The sequence below is a fragment of the Anomaloglossus baeobatrachus genome, chromosome 4 (assembly GCF_048569485.1).
Source record: "Anomaloglossus baeobatrachus isolate aAnoBae1 chromosome 4, aAnoBae1.hap1, whole genome shotgun sequence".
Classification (NCBI taxonomy): Eukaryota; Metazoa; Chordata; class Amphibia; order Anura; family Aromobatidae; genus Anomaloglossus; species Anomaloglossus baeobatrachus.
Genome location: NC_134356.1, coordinates 665325470 through 665348701, shown reverse-complemented (window position 1 = coordinate 665348701; position 23232 = coordinate 665325470). Strand labels below are relative to the sequence as shown.

Here is a 23232-nt window from a genome sequence, read left to right as displayed (position 1 = left end):
CTACCTAGACCAATGAATACTGACAGCAGGGGCAAAGGAAAGTCAGGGAGCATTCTGCGCAGCCTAACGCTGTGACCTTCTATGGCTAGAAACCACATGACTGTCTGACACACATGACACACCTGTGACACCTCCTCAGTAACTCAAAAAATCTATCTAGTGCAAAACATCAAATAGAAAACAAGGATGGAAGGGAAGGAGGGGGATGCAGCTGCAGTTTACTCCACTCAGCCTGTGTTTGAGACTTCATGCTGTGAGAGAGGGGAGGGAGCAGCAAGAGGACGATGTTGGATGTTGTTTTTCCACAACAAAACTAAGTGTCACAGGAGGTTCTGAATGAAAAATACAGGTTTTATTTAATTCATAATAAATTCATACAATTATTAACATATTTCCTTTTCATTATCTAATATTTGTGTATTAAAAAAAAAAAAAAATCTCGTTAAAATATTTAAAAGTGCAAACGTTTCCTGGGCACAGTGAAGGCGGCAGGCAGCCATTTTGTGGGTTATATAAATATTCACAAGCAGGGATAATATTTCGAGCCTACAAAATGGCTACATCCACTGGGTGCAGGCGACGGATACACTTATATACACTATATACCCTTCTAACTGATGATTAGGTAGTCATGGCTCTGATGCTACATCCAAGAATCTCCGATGACCTATATCACAAAAATTCTCATTTCAAACCACAGGAATGGTAGGCGTAGTGGCCCGTCCTTCACATGACCACACAACACTGACAACTCTTCTTTTTCCCAGGCGTGCTCTTATCCCGAGTCTCTGCGGTGTTAGAGCCATGTGGCCCCGGTTGGGTATCAGTCTCTGGTGGTTTGTGCAAGAGGGGCTGGTTTTCTGCAGGCGTGCTTGCTTCTGCCGTACCAGACTGGATGTGGTGGTTGGATGATGGACCTTGTTGAGACGAGTTATGGGCAGGTTCTTCAACAAATGGAGGTCCTGGGGTGGTTATGACCACCACTTGCGATATCTGAACTTGGCTCACTAGATCCTCATGTGGCAGTGATGCACTGGAATCAGGGTCACTCCATGGCGATTTTGTACTCTGTTCCTGGTGGGATGACATTATTACTAGGCTTTGGTGGAGAGGAAGTGAAGTTGACTCCAAATCCTGTTTTTTGTTAAGGCCTATCAATACCGGCAAAGGATCAACAGATTCCTCTTGACATGCTGAGTGTACAGATTCTTCATTTTGGTCATGATGTTGGTCACCTTGGATAACTGATACCGACACCTGCTTCTCTTCTACATCTTGGCTATTGTGAACTGAGTTGACCTTCACCAATGGTTCTTCTTGGGCCTCATTTTCTTTCACCAGAACTAATGATGGTTGCATCTCATTCTCATGTTGGTCACTTTTGTCAAGCACCGTTACCTTGACCACGTTATACTGACTGTCCAAATCATTCCTCATGTTTTCATTTGCGATCTCTGCATTAAGACCTTCTGCATTGAAGCTAAGATCTTTAAGTTCTAGATCCTTAGTCAGATGTTCCGCATTTTCCTCCTCAATCTCCAGTCTTTTGTCTAGACCAAAATTCTGGTTTAGAACATCTTGGTCTCTATGTTCCTGGTCAAGACTTCCATCGTTTAGCTCCTCATTTCGACCCAAGTTCTTGGATTCGTCATTCTGAGGTTCTAGACTATGATTTGAAGTCTTCTTTTCCTTCTCATGTTCTTCCTGCACAATTCCAGTTTTAAGATCTGGAGATGTTTGGTCTTGATTCTTTTCGATTGAATGACTTGCTGAAACTCTTATGCCTCGAGGAGCCGGTACTGGATGTCCCATCACCACATCCTTAGGGTCTTTTTGTGATGGGACAACCACCTCTTCTTGTTTTTCGCTCTCCCCATTAGGCTGTACGTCTTCTTCTGCTATGACTTTGTGTTCTTCTTGAACATCTCTCTTTCCAGGCGTCGGGTCTTTCTGATCCGAGTTCTGTTGACTTCGATCGCCATTTATCACTTGTGTGCTAGACACCTGAAATAATAAAAATATAGGAATAAAATCCTATCAGACCATAGTTTTGGAGTCATATTGAACAACACTAAAAAAAAAGTTGGATTGTTGGCCAAAAAACCTCATTTTTGGAGCTACCTGCTGTTTCTTCAAGTTTTCAATTTTCAGTTCTGGGTTTTCCAAATAGAGCAGCTGTAACTTGAGGCTAGAAGAAGAATAGAGCAGTCACTTCCCGACTGTCACGTGAATTTACTCCACTTTCAGCTTCTATGGCTGCCATTGACTCACCTCTCCAGCTCGTCTTCCAGTTGCTTTATTTTGTTTTCCGTCTCACTGAGAGGATTTTCTGTTTCTGCTGGAACCGCACCATCCATAAACCATTGATTCCGTAGAGACTTCCTCTGGGCAAAGAGAGAAGAAAAGAACCACATTAGGTTTTGGGTTCTAGATAATCAAAAATTAGTGACAAATTGAAAATTAGGAAGGTCCCATAGGCCTCTCGAGAACTCTGACCGGACCATGGGCTAATGTAGCCACAAAGTAGTAACAAATTGAGGACCAATCCTTAAAAACAGCAACGCACGAGGACCAGGAATGTCCCATAGCCCTCTCGAGAACTCTGACCAGCCCATGGGCTGTTACACTGTCATATAGGCCTGTTCATTCAGACCTTTACTGGCAATACCATGGACAACAACTTATCCTACTAGTATAGTTTTACCATTGGTTGATGGTCGCAGGGGTAACAGTCTTCTCCAACATCATTCTTACCTTCAGCTGCTGCAGCTGCAGCCTTTGCAGTTCCAGCTCCCGCTCTATCCTGTCCGCCTCACCCACGAGTCTGCGCTTTTCCTATCACAGCAATAGAAAGTTTGAGATTAGCGTCTACTTTTCTTAGAACCTTATATTTTTTCCATTACGTTGTATTCTACAGATTCACTAATAAATTTGAGCGCAAGCTCTGCAGCCCAGAAATACGCTGTCTAGTAGTTTTACAATATTGTACACCAGACTATGTAACATCAGAGTGTAAGCTGTAAGTAATGATCATGGCAGCTCTGTAGCACAATGACGCTGTGCACGCATATGTGCGTCTATGGGATCAGCGGATCTCTCCATTCCACTATTTCTTTGTATTCTGGACATTAGAGTGTCAGCTCTGCAGATCAGCATAACTGTCTCTTGATATCTGTGTGCATCCTACATTATCACAGCTGTGTCCTCTCGGTATAAGAGTGTCAGCTCTTCAGACAAAGCTACCTTTCCCTCACTATAGAAGTGGCTATGTGTGCAGTAGAGTGTAAGCTCTTCAGTCTAGTGTTACTTACGGTGATTCCAAACAAGCGCTGGCTGTAGATCTGCGTCTCCCCCATCTTGATGCTGCAGAGGAAGCAGAATATTGCCTTATTAACGTACCAGAGCATCACCACTTCCTGGCAGAGCCGTCACCAATACCTTGGACAGAAACAGAGCATATATACAGTCATATGAAAAAGTTTGGGCACCCCTATTAATGTTAACCTCTTTTCTTTATAACAATTTGGGGTTTTGCAGCAGCTATTTTAGTTTCATATATCTAATAACTGATGGACTGAGTAATATTTCTGGATTGAAATGAGGTTTATTGTACTAACAGAAAATGTGCAATCCGTATTTAAACAACATTTGACCAGTGCAAAAGTGTGGGCACCCTCATCAATTTCTTGATTTGAACACTCCTAACTACTTTTTACTGACTTACTAAACACTAAATTGGTTTTGTAACCTCATTGAGCTTTGACCTTCATAGGCAAGTGTATCCGATCATGAGAAAAGGTATTTAAGGTGGCCACTTGCAAGTTGCTCTCCTATGAAGAGTGGCATCATGGGCTCCTCAAAACAACTCTCAAATGATCTGAAAACAAAGATTATTCAGCATAGTTGTTCAGGGGAAGGTACAAAAAGTTGTCTCAGAGATTTGAACTGTCAGTTTCCCCTGTGAGGAACATAGTAAGGAAATGGAAGAACACAGGTACAGTTCTTGTTAAGCCCAGAAGTGGCAGGCCAAGAAAAATATCAGAAAGGCAGAGAAGAAGAATGGTGAGAACAGTCAAGGACATTCCACAGACCACCTCCAAAGACCTGCAGCATCATCTTGCTGCAGATGGTGTCAATGTGCATCGGTCAACAATACAGCACACTTTGCACAAGGAGAAGCTGTATGGGACAGTGATGTGAAAGAAGCCGTTTCTGCAAGCACGCCACAAACAGAGTCGCCTGAGGTATGCAAAAGCACATTTGGACAAGCCAGTTACATTTTGGAAGAAGGTTCTGTGGACTGATGAAACAAAGATTGAGTTGTTTGGTCATACAAAAAGGCGTTATGCATGGAGGCAAAAAAACCACGGCATTCCAAGAAAAGCACTTGCTACCCACAGTAACATTTGGTGGAGGTTCCATCATGCTTTGGGGCTGTGTGGCCAATGCCGACACCGGGAATCTTGTTAAACTTGAGGGTCGCATGGATTCAACTCAGTATCAGCAGATTCTTGACAATAATGCGCAAGAATCATTGACGAAGTTGAAGTTACGCAGGGGATGGATATTTCAGCAAGACAATGATCCAAAACACCGCTCCAAATCTACTCAGGCATTCATGCAGAGGAACAATTACAATGTTCTGGAATGGCCATCCCAGTCCCCAGACCTGAATATCATTGAAAATCTGTGGGATGATGTGAAGCGGCTGTCCATGCTCGGCGACCATCAAACTTATCTGAACTGGAATTGTTTTGTAAACAGGAATGGTGAAATCTACCTTCATCCAGGATCCAGGAACTCATTAAAAGCTACAGGAAGCGACTAGAGGCTGTGATTGCTGCAAAAGGAGGATCTACAAAATATTAATGTCACTTTTATGTTGAGGTGCCCATACTTTTGCACTGGTCAAGTTTTGTTTAAATGTGGATTGCACGTTTTCTGTTAGTACAATAAACCTCATTTCAATCCAGAAATATTACTCAGTCCATCAGTTATTAGATATATGAAACTGAAATAGCAAAAACCCAAATTGTTATAAAGAAAAAAGGTTAACATTAATAGGGGTGCCCAAACTTTTTCATATGACTGTAGAAGGAGGGCACAGAGGCTACCTCTCTAAAATCATATCTGTCTCGGCATCCATGCCTCTTCCCTGTTTCTGCCCCTCGGGACCACTGTCCCCCTCCATCTTGCAATGAATATTAGTATCGCTAATTAAGAATTTAGCTTCACCAATTATCAAGTTATATTCTAGACTTTGTATTTTGCTAGTGAATGAGTCCTAATCAGCGGCGTACCTCTAATAGCATCAGATGAGGCCCGTCAGTCAGGGGGTCCGATGCTGGTAGTCTGGTGTCACAGCATCAACAGAGTCTGCATACCAGGATGCAGCTGAATACAAAGATGGATCAGGGAGCCATCAGCTCCCTCCTCCATTATTCTCCCTGTTGTAATACTGTGTGCAGAGCTATGCTGGGGCCATTATACTGTGTGGAGGCCTGTTGGGGACTATTATATTGTGTAGTGGGCTATGGGGCCATTGTACTGTGTAAAGAGCTATGCTGGGAGAACTGTACTGTGTGGAGGGCTGTTGGGAGCTATTAGACAGTGTGAATGGCTGTGGGGGGCATTATGTGGTGTGGAGGGCTGTTGGGGGCCATTATACTGTGTGGAGGGCTGCTGGGGGCTATTTTACTGTGTGGAAGGCTGTGGGGTCCATTATACTGTGTAGAGGGCTGTTGGGGGCTATTATAATGTGTGGAGGGCTGTGAGTGGACCATTATACTGTGTGCAGGGCTGTTAGGGGCTACTATACTGTGTGGTGGGCATGTAGGGGGCTATTATACTGTATGGAGGGCTGCTGGGGGCTATTTTACTGTGTGGAAGACTGTGGGGGCCATTATACTGTGTAGAGGGCTGTTGGGGGCTATTATACTGTGTGGAGGGCTGATGGGAGCAGTTATACTGTGTGGAGGGCTATGAGGGCAATTATATTGTTTGGAGGGCTGTGGTGGCTATTATACTGTGTGAAGGGCTGTGAGTGGGCTATTATACTGTGTGGAAGGCTGTTGGGGGCCATTATAGTGTGTGGATGGCTATTGGGGGCTATTATACTGTGTGGAGGGCTGTGAGGACCTTTATACTGCTTTGTAGGGCTGTGAGGGGCTATCACACTGTGTTGTGGAACTGTGGGGGCAATGATACTGTGTTGTGAGACTGTGGTAGCCATCATTCTGTGTTGTGGGGGGCAATCACACTGTGTTGGTAGACCATTATACTGTGTTGTGGGGCTTTGGGGACAATTATTCTGTGTTGTGCGACTGTGTAAGTCATCATAGTGTGTTGTAGGACTGGGGGGCACATCATACTATGTTGTGGGGCTGTGAGGGGCTATCATACTGTGTTGTGGGGCTGTGGGGGCCATCATACTGTGTTGTGGACTGTGGGGGCCATCATACTGTGTTGTGGACTGTGAGGGCCATTATACTGTGTTGTGGACTGTGAGGGGCTATCATACTATGTTGTGGACTGGGGGGCCCATCATACTATGTTGTGGGGCTGTGAGGGCCATCATACTGTGTTGTGGACTGTGAGGGGCTATTATACTGTGTTGTGGACTGGGGGGGCCCATCATACTATGTTGTGGGACTGTGGGGGCCATCATACTGTGTTGTGGATTGTGAGGGCCATCATACTGTGTTGTGGACTGTGGGTGCCATCATACTGTATTGTGGGGCTGTGGGGGCCATCATACTTTGTTGTGGGGCTGTGAGGGCCATCATACTGTGTTGTGGACTGTGGGGGCCATCATACTATGTTGTGGGGCTGTGAGGGCCATCATACTGTGTTGTGGATTGTGGGGGCCATCATACTGTGTTGTGGGGCTGTGAGGGCCATCATACTATGTTGTGGGGCTGTGAGGGCCATCATACTGTGTTGTGGATTGTGGGGGCCATCATACTGTGTTGTGGGGCTGTGAGGGCCATCATACTTTGTTGTGGGGCTGTGAGGGCCATCATACTGTGTTGTGGATTGTGGGGGCCATCATACTATGTTGTGGGGCTGTGAGGGCCATCATACTGTGTTGTGGACTGTGGGGGCCATCATACTATGTTGTGGGGCTGTGAGGGCCATCATACTGTGTTGTGGATTGTGGGGGCCATCATACTGTGTTGTGGGGCTGTGAGGGCCATCATACTATGTTGTGGGGCTGTGAGGGCCATCATACTGTGTTGTGGATTGTGGGGGCCATCATACTGTGTTGTGGGGCTGTGAGGGCCATCATACTTTGTTGTGGGGCTGTGAGGGCCATCATACTGTGTTGTGGACTGTGGGGGCCATCATACTATGTTGTGGGGCTGTGAGGGCCATCATACTGTGTTGTGGGGCTGTGAGGGCCATCATACTGTGTTGGGTTCACTGAGGGCCTCATAAGATGAATAGGGGAACTATAGACATAGCACTGTGATGGGGGCATCATACTTCGTGGGGAGTACTATGGGGTCATTACACTTTGTGTGTAGAGGGCACTATGAAGGACTTCGCTGTGAGGGTATCATACCGTGTTTGGGGATAATTTTTGTTAGCCTCATACTTTATAGAGGCCAAGAAAGCGGTATTATAGGGGGCGAGACACTAAGGGGGGTTCAATGCACATTTCCTACTTCTACTATGGGCCCCCTTGATATACATTCATGGTCCTAATAACACACCTGGAACCAATAAATCCAGTAATGTACGAGAAACCTTGGGAAATGGGTCAACTGGTCTGGTTACATCCCTGCTCCACTGACTCATCACTTACATTAACCCTACGAGATGGCGGTAATAATAATAATCCATCCATCCACGTCCGGAGGCAAAAACGTACAAAAATAATTGTATATGATTGTAAAGTCAGGAACAGCATCAACCAGTACAACCCCATTACCACTAACCGAAACCAGTACCAGGAGAGAGGACTTACCACAACCCCACACAGTGGTCACATCTAACATATATAATTCTCCAGTGTAAAGCACATATATAGGAGGGAGTGTTATAGCAGTTATATTCTTGTACATAGGAGCAGTATTATAGTAGTTATATTCTTGTACATATGGGGCAGTATTATAGTAGCTATATTCTTGTACATAGGAGCAGTATTATAGTAGTTATATTCTTGTACATAGGAGCAGTATTATAGTAGTTATATTCTTGTACATAGGGGGCAGTATTATAGTAGTTATATTCTTGTACATAGGAGCAGTATTATAGTAGTTATATTCTTGTACATAGGAGCAGTATTATAGTAGTTATATTCTTGTACATAGGGGGCAGTATTATAGTAGTTATATTCTGATACATAGGGGGCAGTATTATAGTAGTTATATTCTTGTACATAGGGGCAGTATTATAGTAGTTATATTCTTGTATATAGGAGCAGTATTATAGTAGTTATATTCTTGTACATAGGGACAGTATTATAGTAGTTATATTCTTGTACATAGGAGCAGTATTATAGTAGTTATATTCTTGTACATTGGAGGCAGTATTATAGTAGTTATATTCTTGTACATATGGGGCAGTATTATAGTAGTTATATTCTTGTACATAGGGGCAGTATTATAGTAGTTATATTCTTGTACATATGGGGCAGTATTATAGTAGTTATATTCTTGTACATAGGGGGCAGTATTATAGTAGTTATATTCTTGTACATGGGGGGCAGTATTATAGTAGTTATATTCTTGTACATTGGAGGCAGTATTATAGTAGTTATATTCTTGTACATAGGGGCAGTATTATAGTAGTTATATTCTTGTACATAGGGGCAGTATTATAGTAGTTATATTCTTGTACATATGGGCCAGTATTATAGTAGTTATATTCTTGTACATTGGAGGCAGTATTATAGTAGTTATATTCTCGTACATATGGGGCAGTATTATAGTAGTTATATTCTTGTACATTGGAGGCAGTATTATAGTAGTTATATTCTTGTACATATGGGGCAGTATTATAGTAGTTATATTCTTGTACACAGGGGCAGTATTATAGTAGTTATATTATTGTATATAATGGGCAGTATTATAGTAGTTATCTTCTTGTACATATGGGGCAGTATTATAGTAGTTATATTCTTGTACATTGGAGGCAGTATTATAGTAGTTATATTCTTGCACATAGGGGGCAGTATTATAGTAGTTATATTCCTGTACATAGGGGCAGTATTATAGTAGTTCTATTCTTGTATATAGGGGGCAGTATTATAGTAGTTATATTCTTGTACATTGGAGGCAGTATTATAGTAGTTATATTCTTGTACATATGGGGCAGTATTATAGTAGTTATATTCTTGTACATAGGGGCAGTATTATAGTAGTTATATTCTTGTACATATGGGGCAGTATTATAGTAGTTATATTCTTGTACATTGGAGGCAGTATTATAGTAGTTATATTCTTGTACATAGGGGGCAGTATTATAGTAGTTATATTCCTGTACATAGGGGCAGTATTATAGTAGTTCTATTCTTGTATATAGGGGGCAGTATTATAGTAGTTATATTCTTGTACATAGCGGCAGTATTATAGTAGTTATATTCTGATACATAGGGGGCAGTATTATAGTAGTTATATTCTTGTACATAGGGGCAGTATTATAGTAGTTGTAGTCATGTACATAGGGGCAGTTTTATAGTAGTTATATTTTGATACATAGGGGCAGTATTATAGTAGTTATATTCTTATACATAGGAGGCAGTATTATAGTAGTTATATTCTTTTACATAGGGAGCAGTATTATAGTAGTTGTAGTCATGTACATAGGAGGCAGTATTATAGTAGTTATATTCTTGTACATATGGGCAGTATTATAGTAGTTGTAGTCATGTACATAGGGGCAGTTTTATAGTAGTTATATTTTGATACATAGGGGCAGTATTATAGTAGTTATATTCTTATACATAGGAGGCAGTATTATAGTAGTTATATTCTTGTACATAGGGGGCAGTATTATAGTAGTTATATTCCTGTACATAGGGGCAGTATTATAGTAGTTCTATTCTTGTATATAGGGGGCAGTATTATAGTAGTTATATTCTTGTACATAGCGGCAGTATTATAGTAGTTATATTCTGATACATAGGGGGCAGTATTATAGTAGTTATATTCTTGTACATAGGGGCAGTATTATAGTAGTTGTAGTCATGTACATAGGGGCAGTTTTATAGTAGTTATATTTTGATACATAGGGGCAGTATTATAGTAGTTATATTCTTATACATAGGAGGCAGTATTATAGTAGTTATATTCTTTTACATAGGGAGCAGTATTATAGTAGTTGTAGTCATGTACATAGGAGGCAGTATTATAGTAGTTATATTCTTGTACATAGGGGCAGTATTATAGTAGTTGTAGTCATGTACATAGGGGCAGTTTTATAGTAGTTATATTTTGATACATAGGGGCAGTATTATAGTAGTTATATTCTTGTACATAGGGGGCAGTATTATAGTAGTTATATTCTTTTACATAGGGAGCAGTATTATAGTAGTTGTAGTCATGTACATAGGAGGCAGTATTATAGTAGTTATATTCTTGTACATAGGGGCAGTATTATGGTAGTTGTAGTCATGTACATAGGGGCAGTTTTATAGTAGTTATATTTTGATACATAGGGGCAGTATTATAGTAGTTATATTCTTGTACATAGGGGGCAGTATTATAGTAGTTATATTCTTGTACATAGGGGGCAGTATTATAGTAGTTATATTCTTGTACATAGGGGGCAGTATTATAGTAGTTATATTCTTGTACATAGGGGGCAGTATTATAGTAGTTATATTCTTGTACATAGGGGGCAGTATTATAGCAGTTATATTTGTGTACACAGGGGCAGTATTATAGTAATTTTCTATAGTAGGCATCTACCAGTGCTATTCCGCAGTTTCCCATCTGATGAAGGTCTTGGTGACTGAAGCGTTCCGTATTTCAGGATTGCATTCCTCTCTATTTATTCTGGCTTCATCATGTAATCACCGTATAATGATTGTTGTCCTGAGGTTAATATGATTAACCTTTCGTTATTTCGCTCTGGCACATGGGTGATAGGACGGTAACAGTTAACCCTTTCCTGCTTGATCCATAAATTAATGTGGCTACTAATAACACGACTCCCCTGCAGGATTGAAGCCAAATCTGCGCTGATCCGAATGATTTCTGGTGCGAGTATTCATTCCTTTTGGCTTATAGCATCAGATTGGGTGGGCTGTTTATTTACTGATTTGATCATTTTATCCCCCCTCTGCGAGATATGAGGCGCCAGATGAAAATAACATAGATATGCAGTCAGTAGAGCCAATTTTTTTCAAGGGGGGGGGGAATATTATTAACTCTTTCACTGCCACGGACTTGGATCAATGACCATTCTCGCCAATTTCTAGGAATGGTGGTCGTGACGCAGAGCCGCGCCGTGTCGTGTCCAAGGATCAGCAGCAGAGCCCTGATGAAGGATGGTGGCGCCTGGGCAGTCCTGCAACTATGGGGGATCACTATAATGTATCATCGGCTGAGAAAAAAAGAGAGGCGTGTGGCATCGGAGGGGTTAATGCTGTGCTGAGTGTGCGGGCCATTGGTTTCTGCACGGTCCATATCCCCCAGGAATGTGCGATATGCAGGTCATGTGACTGCACCCCACACATTACACCACAACATGGAACAAGAACATATTTGTGCTTATATTGGCGCAATGGGAAGTAAGGCGAAGGGGCATCTGCCCGCGGCTGCCCCCTGCCCTGCCTGGCACCGGACGGCAATAAGACAAGGATTTCATGCAAGATTTATCGTTAAAGGGGTATTCTAGTTGGGATTCTGCTTTATACTTTAGGTTCCTCACCCCCCATACAAGGAAGAGTGTATAAAGCAGACTGTGCTGCAGTGACCCCATAACAGTGACGGCTATAGTGACCCTATAATGGTGACAGCGTGTCACGGGTGACAGACAGTCATGTGGTTTCTGCCCATAGAAGGTCACAGTGTCTGACTGTGCAAAATGCTCCCTGACTTTCCATTGTTCCTGCTGTCAGTATTCATTGTAATAGGTAGGCTTTCCTGCTGGATTCATCTCTCCCCCTTTAGGACCCAGGGGTGCTCACCTTCCACCCAGCTGCTGATCATCAGCATTATTTTGGTGCTTAAATACTCCCTTCTTCCCTGGACTGGTGCTGGTGTTATTATTCAGTTCATTATAGCTCTGGTTGCAAGCAGGTAGCTTGTACTCCCCTGCGGTATCGTTGCTGAACTTTTTCCTGAGTCATCTGTGGATAAGTAGTTGATGCTTTTTCCCCTGTGTGTCCTCCTTGTGTCTTCTGTAGTGTTTAGTGGGGTTGATGAAGAGCTCATCTCACACGTTCCCTATTTAGGGACCAGCGCTAGGGATGCCTAGGGTCAGGTATCCCGCTCGGCGCATAGGTGCAGAACCTATCTAGGGTGGTGAGGGACCCCAGGGACCATCAGTAGGTTTGTTCAGGGCGTCACCATCTTCCCCTTCCCTAGACGCAAGGGTACCCTTTCATTACCTTTCACCGCTCGCTTGGTACTTTCCCTTACCTAGGGTGACACACAGTGACCCTATAATAGTGACAGCCACAGTGACCCCATAACAGTGACAGCCACAGTGACCCTATAATAGTGACAGCCACAGTGACCCTATAATGGTGACAGCTACGGTGACCCTATAATGGTGACCGCCATTGTGACCCTATAACAGTGACAGCCACAGTGACTCTATAATAGTGGCAGCCATAGTGACCCTATAATAGTGGCAGCCATAGTGACCCTATAACAGTGACAGCCATAGTGACTCTATAATAGTGGCAGCCATAGTGACCCTATAATAGTGGCAGCCATAGTGACCCTATAAGTGACAGCCACAGTGACCCCATAACAGTGACCCTATAATAGTGACAGCCACAGTGACCCCATAACAATGACCCTATAACAGTGACAGCCACAGAGACCTCATAACAGTGACAGCCACAGTGACCCTATAAGTGACAGCCACAGTGACCCTATAACAGTGACAGCCACAGTGACCCCATAACAGTAACAGCCACAGTGACCATGTAATGGTGACAACCGCAATCACCCCATAACAGTGACAGCCACAGTGACCCTATAACAGTGACAGCCGCAGTGACCCTATAAGTGACAGCCACAGTGACCCTATAAGTGACAGCCACAGTGACCCTATAAGTGACAGCCGCAGTGATCCCATAACAGTAACAGCCACAGTGACCCTATAACAGTGACAACCACAATGACCCCATAACAGTGACAGACACAGTGACCCTATAATTGAAAAGGCCACAGTGACCCTATAATAGTGACAGCCACAGTGACCCTATAATAGTGACAGCCACAGTGACCCTATAATAGTGACAGCCACAGTGACCCTATAGTGACAGCCACAGTGACGGGAACACCCAGGGCATAGCACCTTCTAGAAGACTGGACATTGTGGTCGGTGACCAGCAGCCATGATCGCCATAGAGACCCAGGAAGTGATTTCCTGAGGAGCACAACTCTGAGGCCTAAACTTGAGGGAGAGACACTTAAAGGGCATGTCCATCTGTGTAAGATGTGTACCCGGCCACAATCATTGTCCTTCCGTGGACAGAACAACGAGATTTAATTCCACAGACAACCATTAAATGTATTTTTCACTCCCTATATTTCAGACATATGATGCCTTGTTGCAGATGCCATATTCACTGATGACATCACAGCTCTCTTTTCACTGAACTTTATTGATACATTCCGTAAAGCCACCACTAATATCCCCCAGTGACCCAGAAGATAATGATCTAGGTGGTGATGTTCGTTGTCGACACAAACCAGAAATTGTAGATTAAAAAAGTGACAGAGCAGCAAAAACTAACAGAAGCCTAATACCGGCCTAATCCCAACCCTCTGTCACTGGCAGCGGTGCCCGCCTGACACCAGAGAGCACAGCCTGTACACATGGGAGGAGGCACATTCCTGCCCGCAGCTGTAAACAAGCGCACAACTCCCGGCATCCACCTGTGTCTATTGTAAGGAGCCTGTAACCTGAGCAGGTAGTGCGAGGGGAGCGGGCGACGCAGGGAACGGAGATCACCTGCACAATGCCAGCTCCGGCCTGGCAGACCTGGTCAATGCAGCATGTGCTTCTATGGGGTCATCCATAATGTGGACCTGCGATGGGTGCCCACAATACCCCTAAACTTCTCTCTACATAGGATGCCCTCCCGGGTGGCACGAGCTCGGTGTCAGGAGGTGCCGCACAATGAGTGCAGTGTTGCAGGAATTCTGGGTCAGCACTGCTTTGTCTCACTCCATTCAGACCCCCTCCTCCATTCTTAAAAATAGGATAAAACCCTATAAAATATCAACTTCTGTATTGTGCAATCCATTTTCCTCTTAGGTGGGGGTGATAAGGGGTAAACTGATTAAAAGGTATCTTCAAAATGCCAAATCACAGTCATCGGTCATGCTGACTGTTTCCCTATAAATTGCCGTACAACATAAAGCGGGAATTTTTATATAAGAACCAAGAGAATATATGTAAATCCCCAACGGGTGCTCATTTCCATACTTTACGCCAATGGGGAATGCATAGCTCACTAGTAATTCCAGTTATGTAGTAACCGTCCACTATAGAACTGGAAACCACCTATTCCACATAGCGCAGATGGCATACCAAACATAATACTATAGTCTGTAATATTGATATACCTTATGGTATCCTAATGTGATATAGTCAATTTCTCATGTAAACATTCCATCGGGCCCTATGTATTCACGAGAGCCCATCATTAATTTCAGTAATTAAATATGCCCTGACTCATGACTTGTCAATAAATATTGATGTTCCAGATAAACCGATCAACCTAGATGCAGGGTCATGTATCAAGGTCAGCCTCCTAACTATTATGATACTAATAATCTACACTCCTTACCTCTATAATACAATAAATGAACCACATGAGACATACTATTGTCCCCTAGAACCTATGTGTTTGTGCATACAGTAGGGTATAGGTAAATTATTAATGAATTGTACAGTCTATTTACACAGTATATCAGTAAATACTGAATTGTGTTACCTGGAGATATAGGAAAGACCCATTGTGTTATTTTAAATACAATACATAATCTGTAATCACAACCTGTTTGATGAAATACATATGTGGGGTTTATTCAGACCCCATTGCGGTACCCTTTTTTTTGTTGTTTCTAAAAAGAAAATTCAGCCAAAACCCCTAAGTCTTTTTGTCTTTTTATTGATCAAGCAGTGACAGGAATAAGTCAAGAGAATATACATAAATCCCCAACGGGTGCTCATTTCCATAGTTTACACCAATAGGGAATGCACGGCTCACCAGTAATTCCAGTTATGTAGTAACTGTCCACTATAGAACTGAAAACAACTTATTCCACATAGCACAGATGGCAAGACATACCAAACATACTTTGTACTACTAATCCCCAATAGTCTGTACTATTGATATAGATTATGGCATCCTAATGTGATATAGTTATTTTCTCATGTAAACATTCCATCAGGCCCTATGTATTCACGACAGCCCATCATTAATTTCAGTAATTAAATAGCTAGGCCCTGACTCATGACTTGTCAATAATAAATATTGATGTTCCAGATAAACCGATCAACCTAGATGCAGGGTCATGTATCAAGGTCAGCCTCCTATTATATTACTAAAATCTTCACTCCTTACATCTATAATACTATAAATGAACCACATGAGGCATAATATTGTCCTCTAGAACCTATGTTTATGTGCATAAACTAGGCTATAGGTAACTTATTAGTGAATTGTACTATCTACACAGGATATCAGCAAATATTGAATTGTGTTACCTGGAGATATAGAAAGGACCCATTGTGTTATTTTAAATATAATAAATAATCTTTAATATCAACCAGTTTGATAAAATATATATGTGGGGTTTATTTAGACCCCATTGCGGTACCCTTTTTTTGTGGTTTCTAAAAGAAAAATTCAGCCAAAACCCCTAAGTTGTTTTGACTCTTTATTGATCAAGCAGTGACAGGAATAAGACCTTCTAAAACCAGAAGACAGGGGCCAGGAATCAATTCTGGAGACCCTTACTCTCCGTACTCTTGAGCAGATCTAAAAAATTTTGAGACCACCTTAACCCCAGGATGATGTTAATGTCTGAAGCTCTAATATACCCCACATTTTCATTTCTCCCTATTTCCAATCAACAGCTGATAGAAACTGGATACAATTGCAGCAAGATCTCTACTTGTTGTCAGTGAATGAGACACATCCTTGTCTTTCTCCCAAGGCTTAAAATCATACAGACTACAGACAATGCTCACCCAGACTCCGGGCTACAACAAACTGGATACAATTGTGAGAAATCCAGAAGATATATGAGCAAGACTCAGCCGACCGCCTAATGTATGCGGATTATAAAGTGCTATGGTATAGGTTGGCGCTATAGAGTAAAATTATTAATATGCGGGATTCATTTTCCGCATGTACACAGGAATGTTTTCATTTACTGAAAGCAAGCAGAGATATTGAAAATTGACAGGCTTTGAAATCCAAAGTATAGAAAAAAGGTACAGAACTTTTGAGGGGGAATAAAAAAAAAAGTGATCTTGCTTAATTTACTTATTATAAGATACCAACCTGAGGTGGCTGATAACAGAGAACAATAGTCACCATTCAATTGCACAGCAAGCAGAGATAAAACACTGGATAGTGTTGGAGATAGAAGAAGGGGTGATAAGGATGAGAATCCATGGAGGACATCAACACCTGGAGATCACAGGGGACGGAGATATGGGGGGCGGTTTACAGAGAGTGATCAGGGATTATAGGGTGAGGGGCAGAGGAGGAGTTATGGGGGTTTACAGAGAGTGATCAGGGATTATAGGGTGAGGGTGAGGGGTTAATGGGGTTTACAGGGACTGATCAAGGATTATAGAGTGAGGGGGCAGAGGAGAAGATATGGGGGTTTACAGAGAATGATCAGGGATTAGAGGGGGAGGGGGCAGAAGAGGAGGTATGGGGTTCTAACAAATAGTGATCAGGGATTATAGGGTGAGGGGGCAGAGGAGGAGATTTGGGGGGGTTTATAGAGAGTGATCAGGGATTATAGAGGGGGCAGAGGAGATATGGGGGGTTTACAGAGAGTGATCAGGGATTATGGGGTGAGGGGGCAGGGGAGGATTTATGGGGGTCTTACATAGAGTGATCAGGGATTATAGAGTGAGGGGGCAGAGGAGGAGATATGGGGGGTTTACAGAGAGTGATCAGGGATTATAGGGTGAGGGGGCAGAGGAGGAGATATCGGGGTTTTACAGAGAGTGATCAGGGATTATAGAGGGGACAGAGGAGGAGATATGGGGGGTTTACAGAGAGTGATCAGGGATTATAGGGTGAGGGGGCAGCGGAGGAGATATGGGGGGTTTACAGAGTGTGATCAGGGATTATAGGGTGAGGGGCCGAGGAGGAGATAAGGGGGTTTACAGGGATTGATCAAGGATTATAGGGTGAGGGGCCAAGGAGGAGATATGGGGGGTTTACAGAGAGTGATAAGGGATTATAGAGAGGGCAGAGGAGGAGATATAGGGGTTTACACAGAGTGATCAGAGATTATAGGGGTGAGGGGGCAGAGGAGGAGGTATGGGGTTCTAACAAATACTGATCAGGGATTATAGGGTGAAGGGCAGAGGAGGATTTATGGGGGTTTTACATAGAGTGATGAGGGATTATAGAGTGAGGGGGCAGAGGAGGAGATATGGAGGGTTTACACAGAGTGATCAGGGATTATAGGGTGAGGGGCAGAGGAGGAGTTAAGGGGGTTTACAGGGACTGATCAAGGATTATAGGGTGAGGGGCGGAGGAGGAGATATGGGGGGTTTACAGAGAGTGATCAGAGATTATAGGGGTGAGGGGGCAGAGGAGGAGGAGGTATGGGGTTCTAACAAATAGTGATCAGGGATTATAGGGTGAAGGGCAGAGGAGGATTTATGGGGGTTTTACATAGAGTGATGAGGGATTATAGAGTGAGGGGGCAGAGGAGGAGATATGGGGGGTTTACACAGGGTGATCAGGGATTATAGAGTGAGGGGGCAGAGGAGAAGATATGGGGGTTTACAGAGAATGATCAGGGATTAGAGGGGGAGGGGGCAGAAGAGGAGGTATGGGGTTCTAACAAATAGTGATCAGGGATTATAGGGTGAGGGGGCAGAGGAGGAGATTTGGGGGGGTTTATAGAGAGTGATCAGGGATTATAGAGGGGGCAGAGGAGATATGGGGGGTTTACAGAGAGTGATCAGGGATTATGGGGTGAGGGGGCAGGGGAGGATTTATGGGGGTCTTACATAGAGTGATCAGGGATTATAGAGTGAGGGGGCAGAGGAGATATGGGGGGTTTACAGAGAGTGATCAGGGATTATAGGGTGAGGGGGCAGGGGAGGAGATATCGGGGTTTTACAGAGAGTGATCAGGGATTATAGAGGGGACAGAGGAGGAGATATGGGGGGTTTACAGAGAGTGATCAGGGATTATAGGGTGAGGGGGCAGCAGAGGAGATATGGGGGGTTTACAGAGTGTGATCAGGGATTATAGGGTGAGGAGCTGAGGAGGAGATAAGGGGGTTTACAGGGACTGATCAAGGATTATAGGGTGAGGGGCGGAGGAGGAGATATGGGGGGTTTACAGAGAGTGATAAGGGATTATAGAGAGGGCAGAGGAGGATTTATGGGGGTTTTACATAGAGTGATGAGGGATTATAGAGTGAGGGGGCAGAGGAGGAGATATGGGGGGTTTACACAGTGTGATCAGGGATTATAGAGTGAGGGGGCAGAGGAGGAGATATCGGGGTTTTACAGAGAGTGATCAGGGATTATAGAGGGGGCAGAGGAGAAGATATGGGGGGTTTACACAGGGTGATCAGGGATTATAGGGTGAGGGGGCAGAGGAGGAGATATGGGGGGTTTACAGAGAGTGATCAGGGATTATAGAGGGGCAGAGGAGGAGATATCGGGGTTTTACAGAGAGTGATCAGGGATTATAGAGGGGCAGAGGAGGAGATATCGGGGTTTTACAGAGAGTGATCAGGGATTATAGAGGGGCAGAGGAGGAGATATGGGGGTTTTACACAGAGTGATCAGGGATTATAGGGTGAGGGGGCAGAGGAGGAGATATGGGGGGTTTACAGAGAGTGATCAGGGATTAGAGGGTGAGGGGCAGATATGCAGGAGGGGCAGATGCCAGTAGGTAAGTGACATTTGGGGGGCAATTACGGGAGAATGGCAGGAATGTTATTATTCACCTCACTAGCAAAATCATCTCTCCCAAATTCTGCCCATACCCCCAGCATCATACCAGGTGCCCCGTGCAACTCTCCCCAGTGCAGTGTCAGATGGTGTAGAACTACAAGTCTCAGCAGTGCCTGCAGGTGGAGGAGTGCAGAGTAATGAAGCTGGGGCTATTAATGATGTGATCCTGCTCCACCCGCACACAGCGACACTACATGTTTATATGTTTCTTTCTGTCAAATGAAATTCTTTAGCAGCAGTGTTAGTAATCGTACAGATGTAGCAGAGATGAATGTGTCATCTGCACTGACAACCTCAGCTTTACTGTAGCAGCCCCTCAGCTCTAGTGTCTGTGCGGTGCTACAGAAACATCAGACACCTTGCCAATAGTACCGCTGACAAACACAGCTCTGCTACATCCAAAAAGTGCAGCTTTTTAATTTAATATTATACAAGTTCAGCTCTGCTACATCCAAATACTTCAGCTCTAGAAACAACAGAGAAGTATAATTATACAGCCCTGTAATTTCTGAGAAATCCAGGTGCGCCCCTATCTGACAACTTCATCTCTGCTAAATTGTGCAAACTCAGCTCAACTGCATCACGAAAGTTCAACTTTAGGAATTTAAGGAAAGCTCTAGAACATCTGACAAGCTGTGCCTTCATCAGACAACCTCAGCTCTGCTACATCTGACAAGCTGTGCCTTCATCAGACAACCTCAGCTCTGCTACATCTGACAAGCTGTGCCTTCATCAGACAACCATAGCTCTGCTACATCAGACAAGCTGTGCCATTATTAGACAACTTCAGCTCTGCTACATCATACAAGCTGTGCCGTCATCAGACAACCATAGCTATGCTACATGAGACTAGCTGTGCCATCATCAGACAACCATAGCTCTGCTACATCATACAAGCTGTGCCTTCATCAAACAACCTCAGCTCTGCTACATCAGACAAGCTGTGCCTTCATCAGACAACCTCAGCTCTGCTACATCAGACAAGATCTGCCTGCCACATGTGATAAGCTCAGCTCTGCTACATCAGTAGTGCACTCCATACAGCCATGATGCTTCTGAATTTTCTGACACTATCAGCCCATCAATCTCATCACTGATGTAGTGTTGGGAGAGGAGTAATTATGGGCGCAGGTGATTACACGTATACAGGGTGTGCGGAATATTTACATAGATGTGTAATGTGTCACTTATATATATATATGTGCACACATTACTAATCGCCAGAGATTGTGCCCCCTCCCAAAACCCACTCCCCTCATACAATGCCCCTACCTATATAATACCTGCCCCATGTGTCACCTTATAGAAAGTGATCACCCAGTAACCCAAATAATACCACCGCTCACCCACTACCCCAAATAATACCACCCACTACCCCAAATAATACCCCCCCCTCACCCACTACCCCAAATAATACCACCCCTCACCCACTACCCCAAATAATACCACCCACTACCCCAAATAATACCCCCCCTCACCCACTACACCAAATAATACCACCTCTCACCCACTACCCCAAATAACACCACCCCTCACCCACTACACCAAATAATACCACCACTCACCCACTACCCCAAATAATACCAACCACTACCCCAAATAATACCCCCCCTCACCCACTACCCCATATAATACCACCTCTCACCCACTACCCTAAATAGTACCCCCCCTCACCCACTACCCCAAATAATTTCACCCCTCACCCACTACCCCAAATAATACCACCCCTCACCCACTACCCCAAATAATACCACCCCCTCACCCACTACCCCAAATAATACCACCCCTCACCCACTACCCCAAATAATACCCCCCCTCACCCCACTACCCCAAATAATACCACCCCTCACCCCACTACCCCAAATAATACCACCCCTCACCCACTATCCCAAATAATGTCACACCTCACGCACTACCCCAAATAATACCACCCCTCACCCACTACCCCAAATAATACCACCCCCTCACCCACTACCCCAAATAATACCACCCCCTCACCCACTACCCCAAATAATACCCCCCCTCACCCACTACCCCATATAATACCACCTCTCACCCACTACCCTAAATAGTACCCCCCTCACCCACTACCCCAAATAATACCACCCCTCACCCACTACCCCAAATAATACCACCCCTCACCCACTACCCCAAATAATACCACCCCTCACCCACTACCCCAAATAATACCACCCCTCACCCACTACCCCAAATAATACCACCCCTCACCCACTACCCCAAATAATACCACCCCTCACCCACTACCCCAAATAATACCACCCCCTCACCCACTACCCCAAATAATACCCCCCCTCACCCACTACCCCAAATAATACCCCCCCTCACCCACTACCCCAAATAATACCCCCCCTCACCCACTACCCCAAATAATATCACCCCCTAACCGACTACCCCAAATAATACCACCCCTCACCCCACTACCCCAAATAATACCACCCCTCACCCCACTACCCCAAATAATACCACCCCTCACCCACTATCCCAAATAATACCACCCCTCACCCACTACCCCAAATAATACTACCCCTCACCCACTATCCCAAATAATGCCACACCTCACGCACTACCCCAAATAATACCACCCCTCACCCACTACCCCAAATAATACCACCCCCTCACCCACTACCCCAAATAATACCACCCCCTCACCCACTACCCCAAATAATACCACCTCTCACCCACTACCCACTACCCTAAATAGTACCCCCCCTCACCCACTACCCCAAATAATACCACCCCTCACCCCACTACCCCAAATAATACCACCCCTCACCCACTACCCCAAATAATACCACCCCTCACCCACTACCCCAAATAATACCACCCCCTCACCCACTACCCCAAATAATACCACCCCTCACCCACTACCCCAAATAATACCACCCCTCACCCACTACCCCAAATAATACCCCCCCTCACCCACTACCCCAAATAATACCCCCCCTCACCCACTACCCCAAATAATATCACCCCCTAACCGACTACCCCAAATAATACCACCCCTCACCCACTACCCTTTATAATTATTTTGCCCCAGTGACAGCTGCCCCGTGCTCTTGCACCCCTTCCTCTCCACATGGTGCTCTCCCCCAGCTCTGCCCCTCTTCTCCCCCCAGTTCTCTGCTCTTCTCACCTATCCTCCAGGTGCAGTGCTGCACCCCTCATCCTCACAGCGCCCCAACCTCTGCGCCCTCCAGACTCCCTTCCCCGGCCCCTCACCTCTGCTCCGCTCCGGGCGCTGACAGCTGCTGCTCCCCGGTCACATTGGAGAGTGAGGACCGGACGGGGGAGGAGGAGGAGGGACGGGGAGGCGACACCTGAGCTGCTGGTCTCACCGGTTCTACAGTGAGGAGCAGGGAGGAGGCTCCGGGAGTCAGCGAGGGAGGACACCGACACCCCGACCCGCCACATCCATCACCCCTCATATACATCACCCCTCATATACATCACTCCTCATATACATCACCCCTCATATATATCACCCCTCATATACATCGTATTCATCACCCCTCATATACATCACCCCTCATATACATCGTATACATCACCCCTCATATACATCACCCCTCATATACATCACCCCTCATATACATCGTATACATCACCCCTCATATACATCGTATACATCACCACTCATATATATCACCCCTCATATATATCGTATACATAATCCCTCATATACATCACTTATATACATCACTCCTCATATATATCATATACTTCATCTCCTATATACATGATGTACATACATCACTATTATACATCACCCCTCATATATATTACATACATAATCCCTCATATACATCACCCCTCATATATACCCTATACATCACTCCTCATATA

At 44.4% G+C, this 23232-nt stretch overlaps 1 protein-coding gene across 2 annotated transcripts; it reads right to left on the bottom strand.

Moving 5' to 3' along the window:
• Nucleotides 1-330: 330 nt before the first annotated feature.
• PALM3 (paralemmin 3) lies at nucleotides 331-22707 on the bottom strand. 2 transcript variants are annotated; one of them, XM_075343148.1, is made up of 6 exons: nucleotides 22609-22707; nucleotides 3312-3363; nucleotides 2755-2835; nucleotides 2272-2384; nucleotides 2122-2188; nucleotides 331-2004 (listed from the first exon to the last, which is right to left on the bottom strand). In XM_075343148.1, the coding sequence occupies exons 2-6, from the start codon at nucleotides 3354-3356 to the stop codon at nucleotides 727-729; spliced, it is 1584 nt and encodes a 527-aa protein (XP_075199263.1). In that variant the 5' UTR covers nucleotides 3357-3363; nucleotides 22609-22707; the 3' UTR covers nucleotides 331-726. The 2 variants fall into 2 exon arrangements, with proteins under 2 accessions (XP_075199263.1, XP_075199261.1); XM_075343146.1 differs by having other exon boundaries at nucleotides 3312-3438; nucleotides 22609-22688.
• Between the last annotated feature and the right edge of the window lie 525 nt (nucleotides 22708-23232).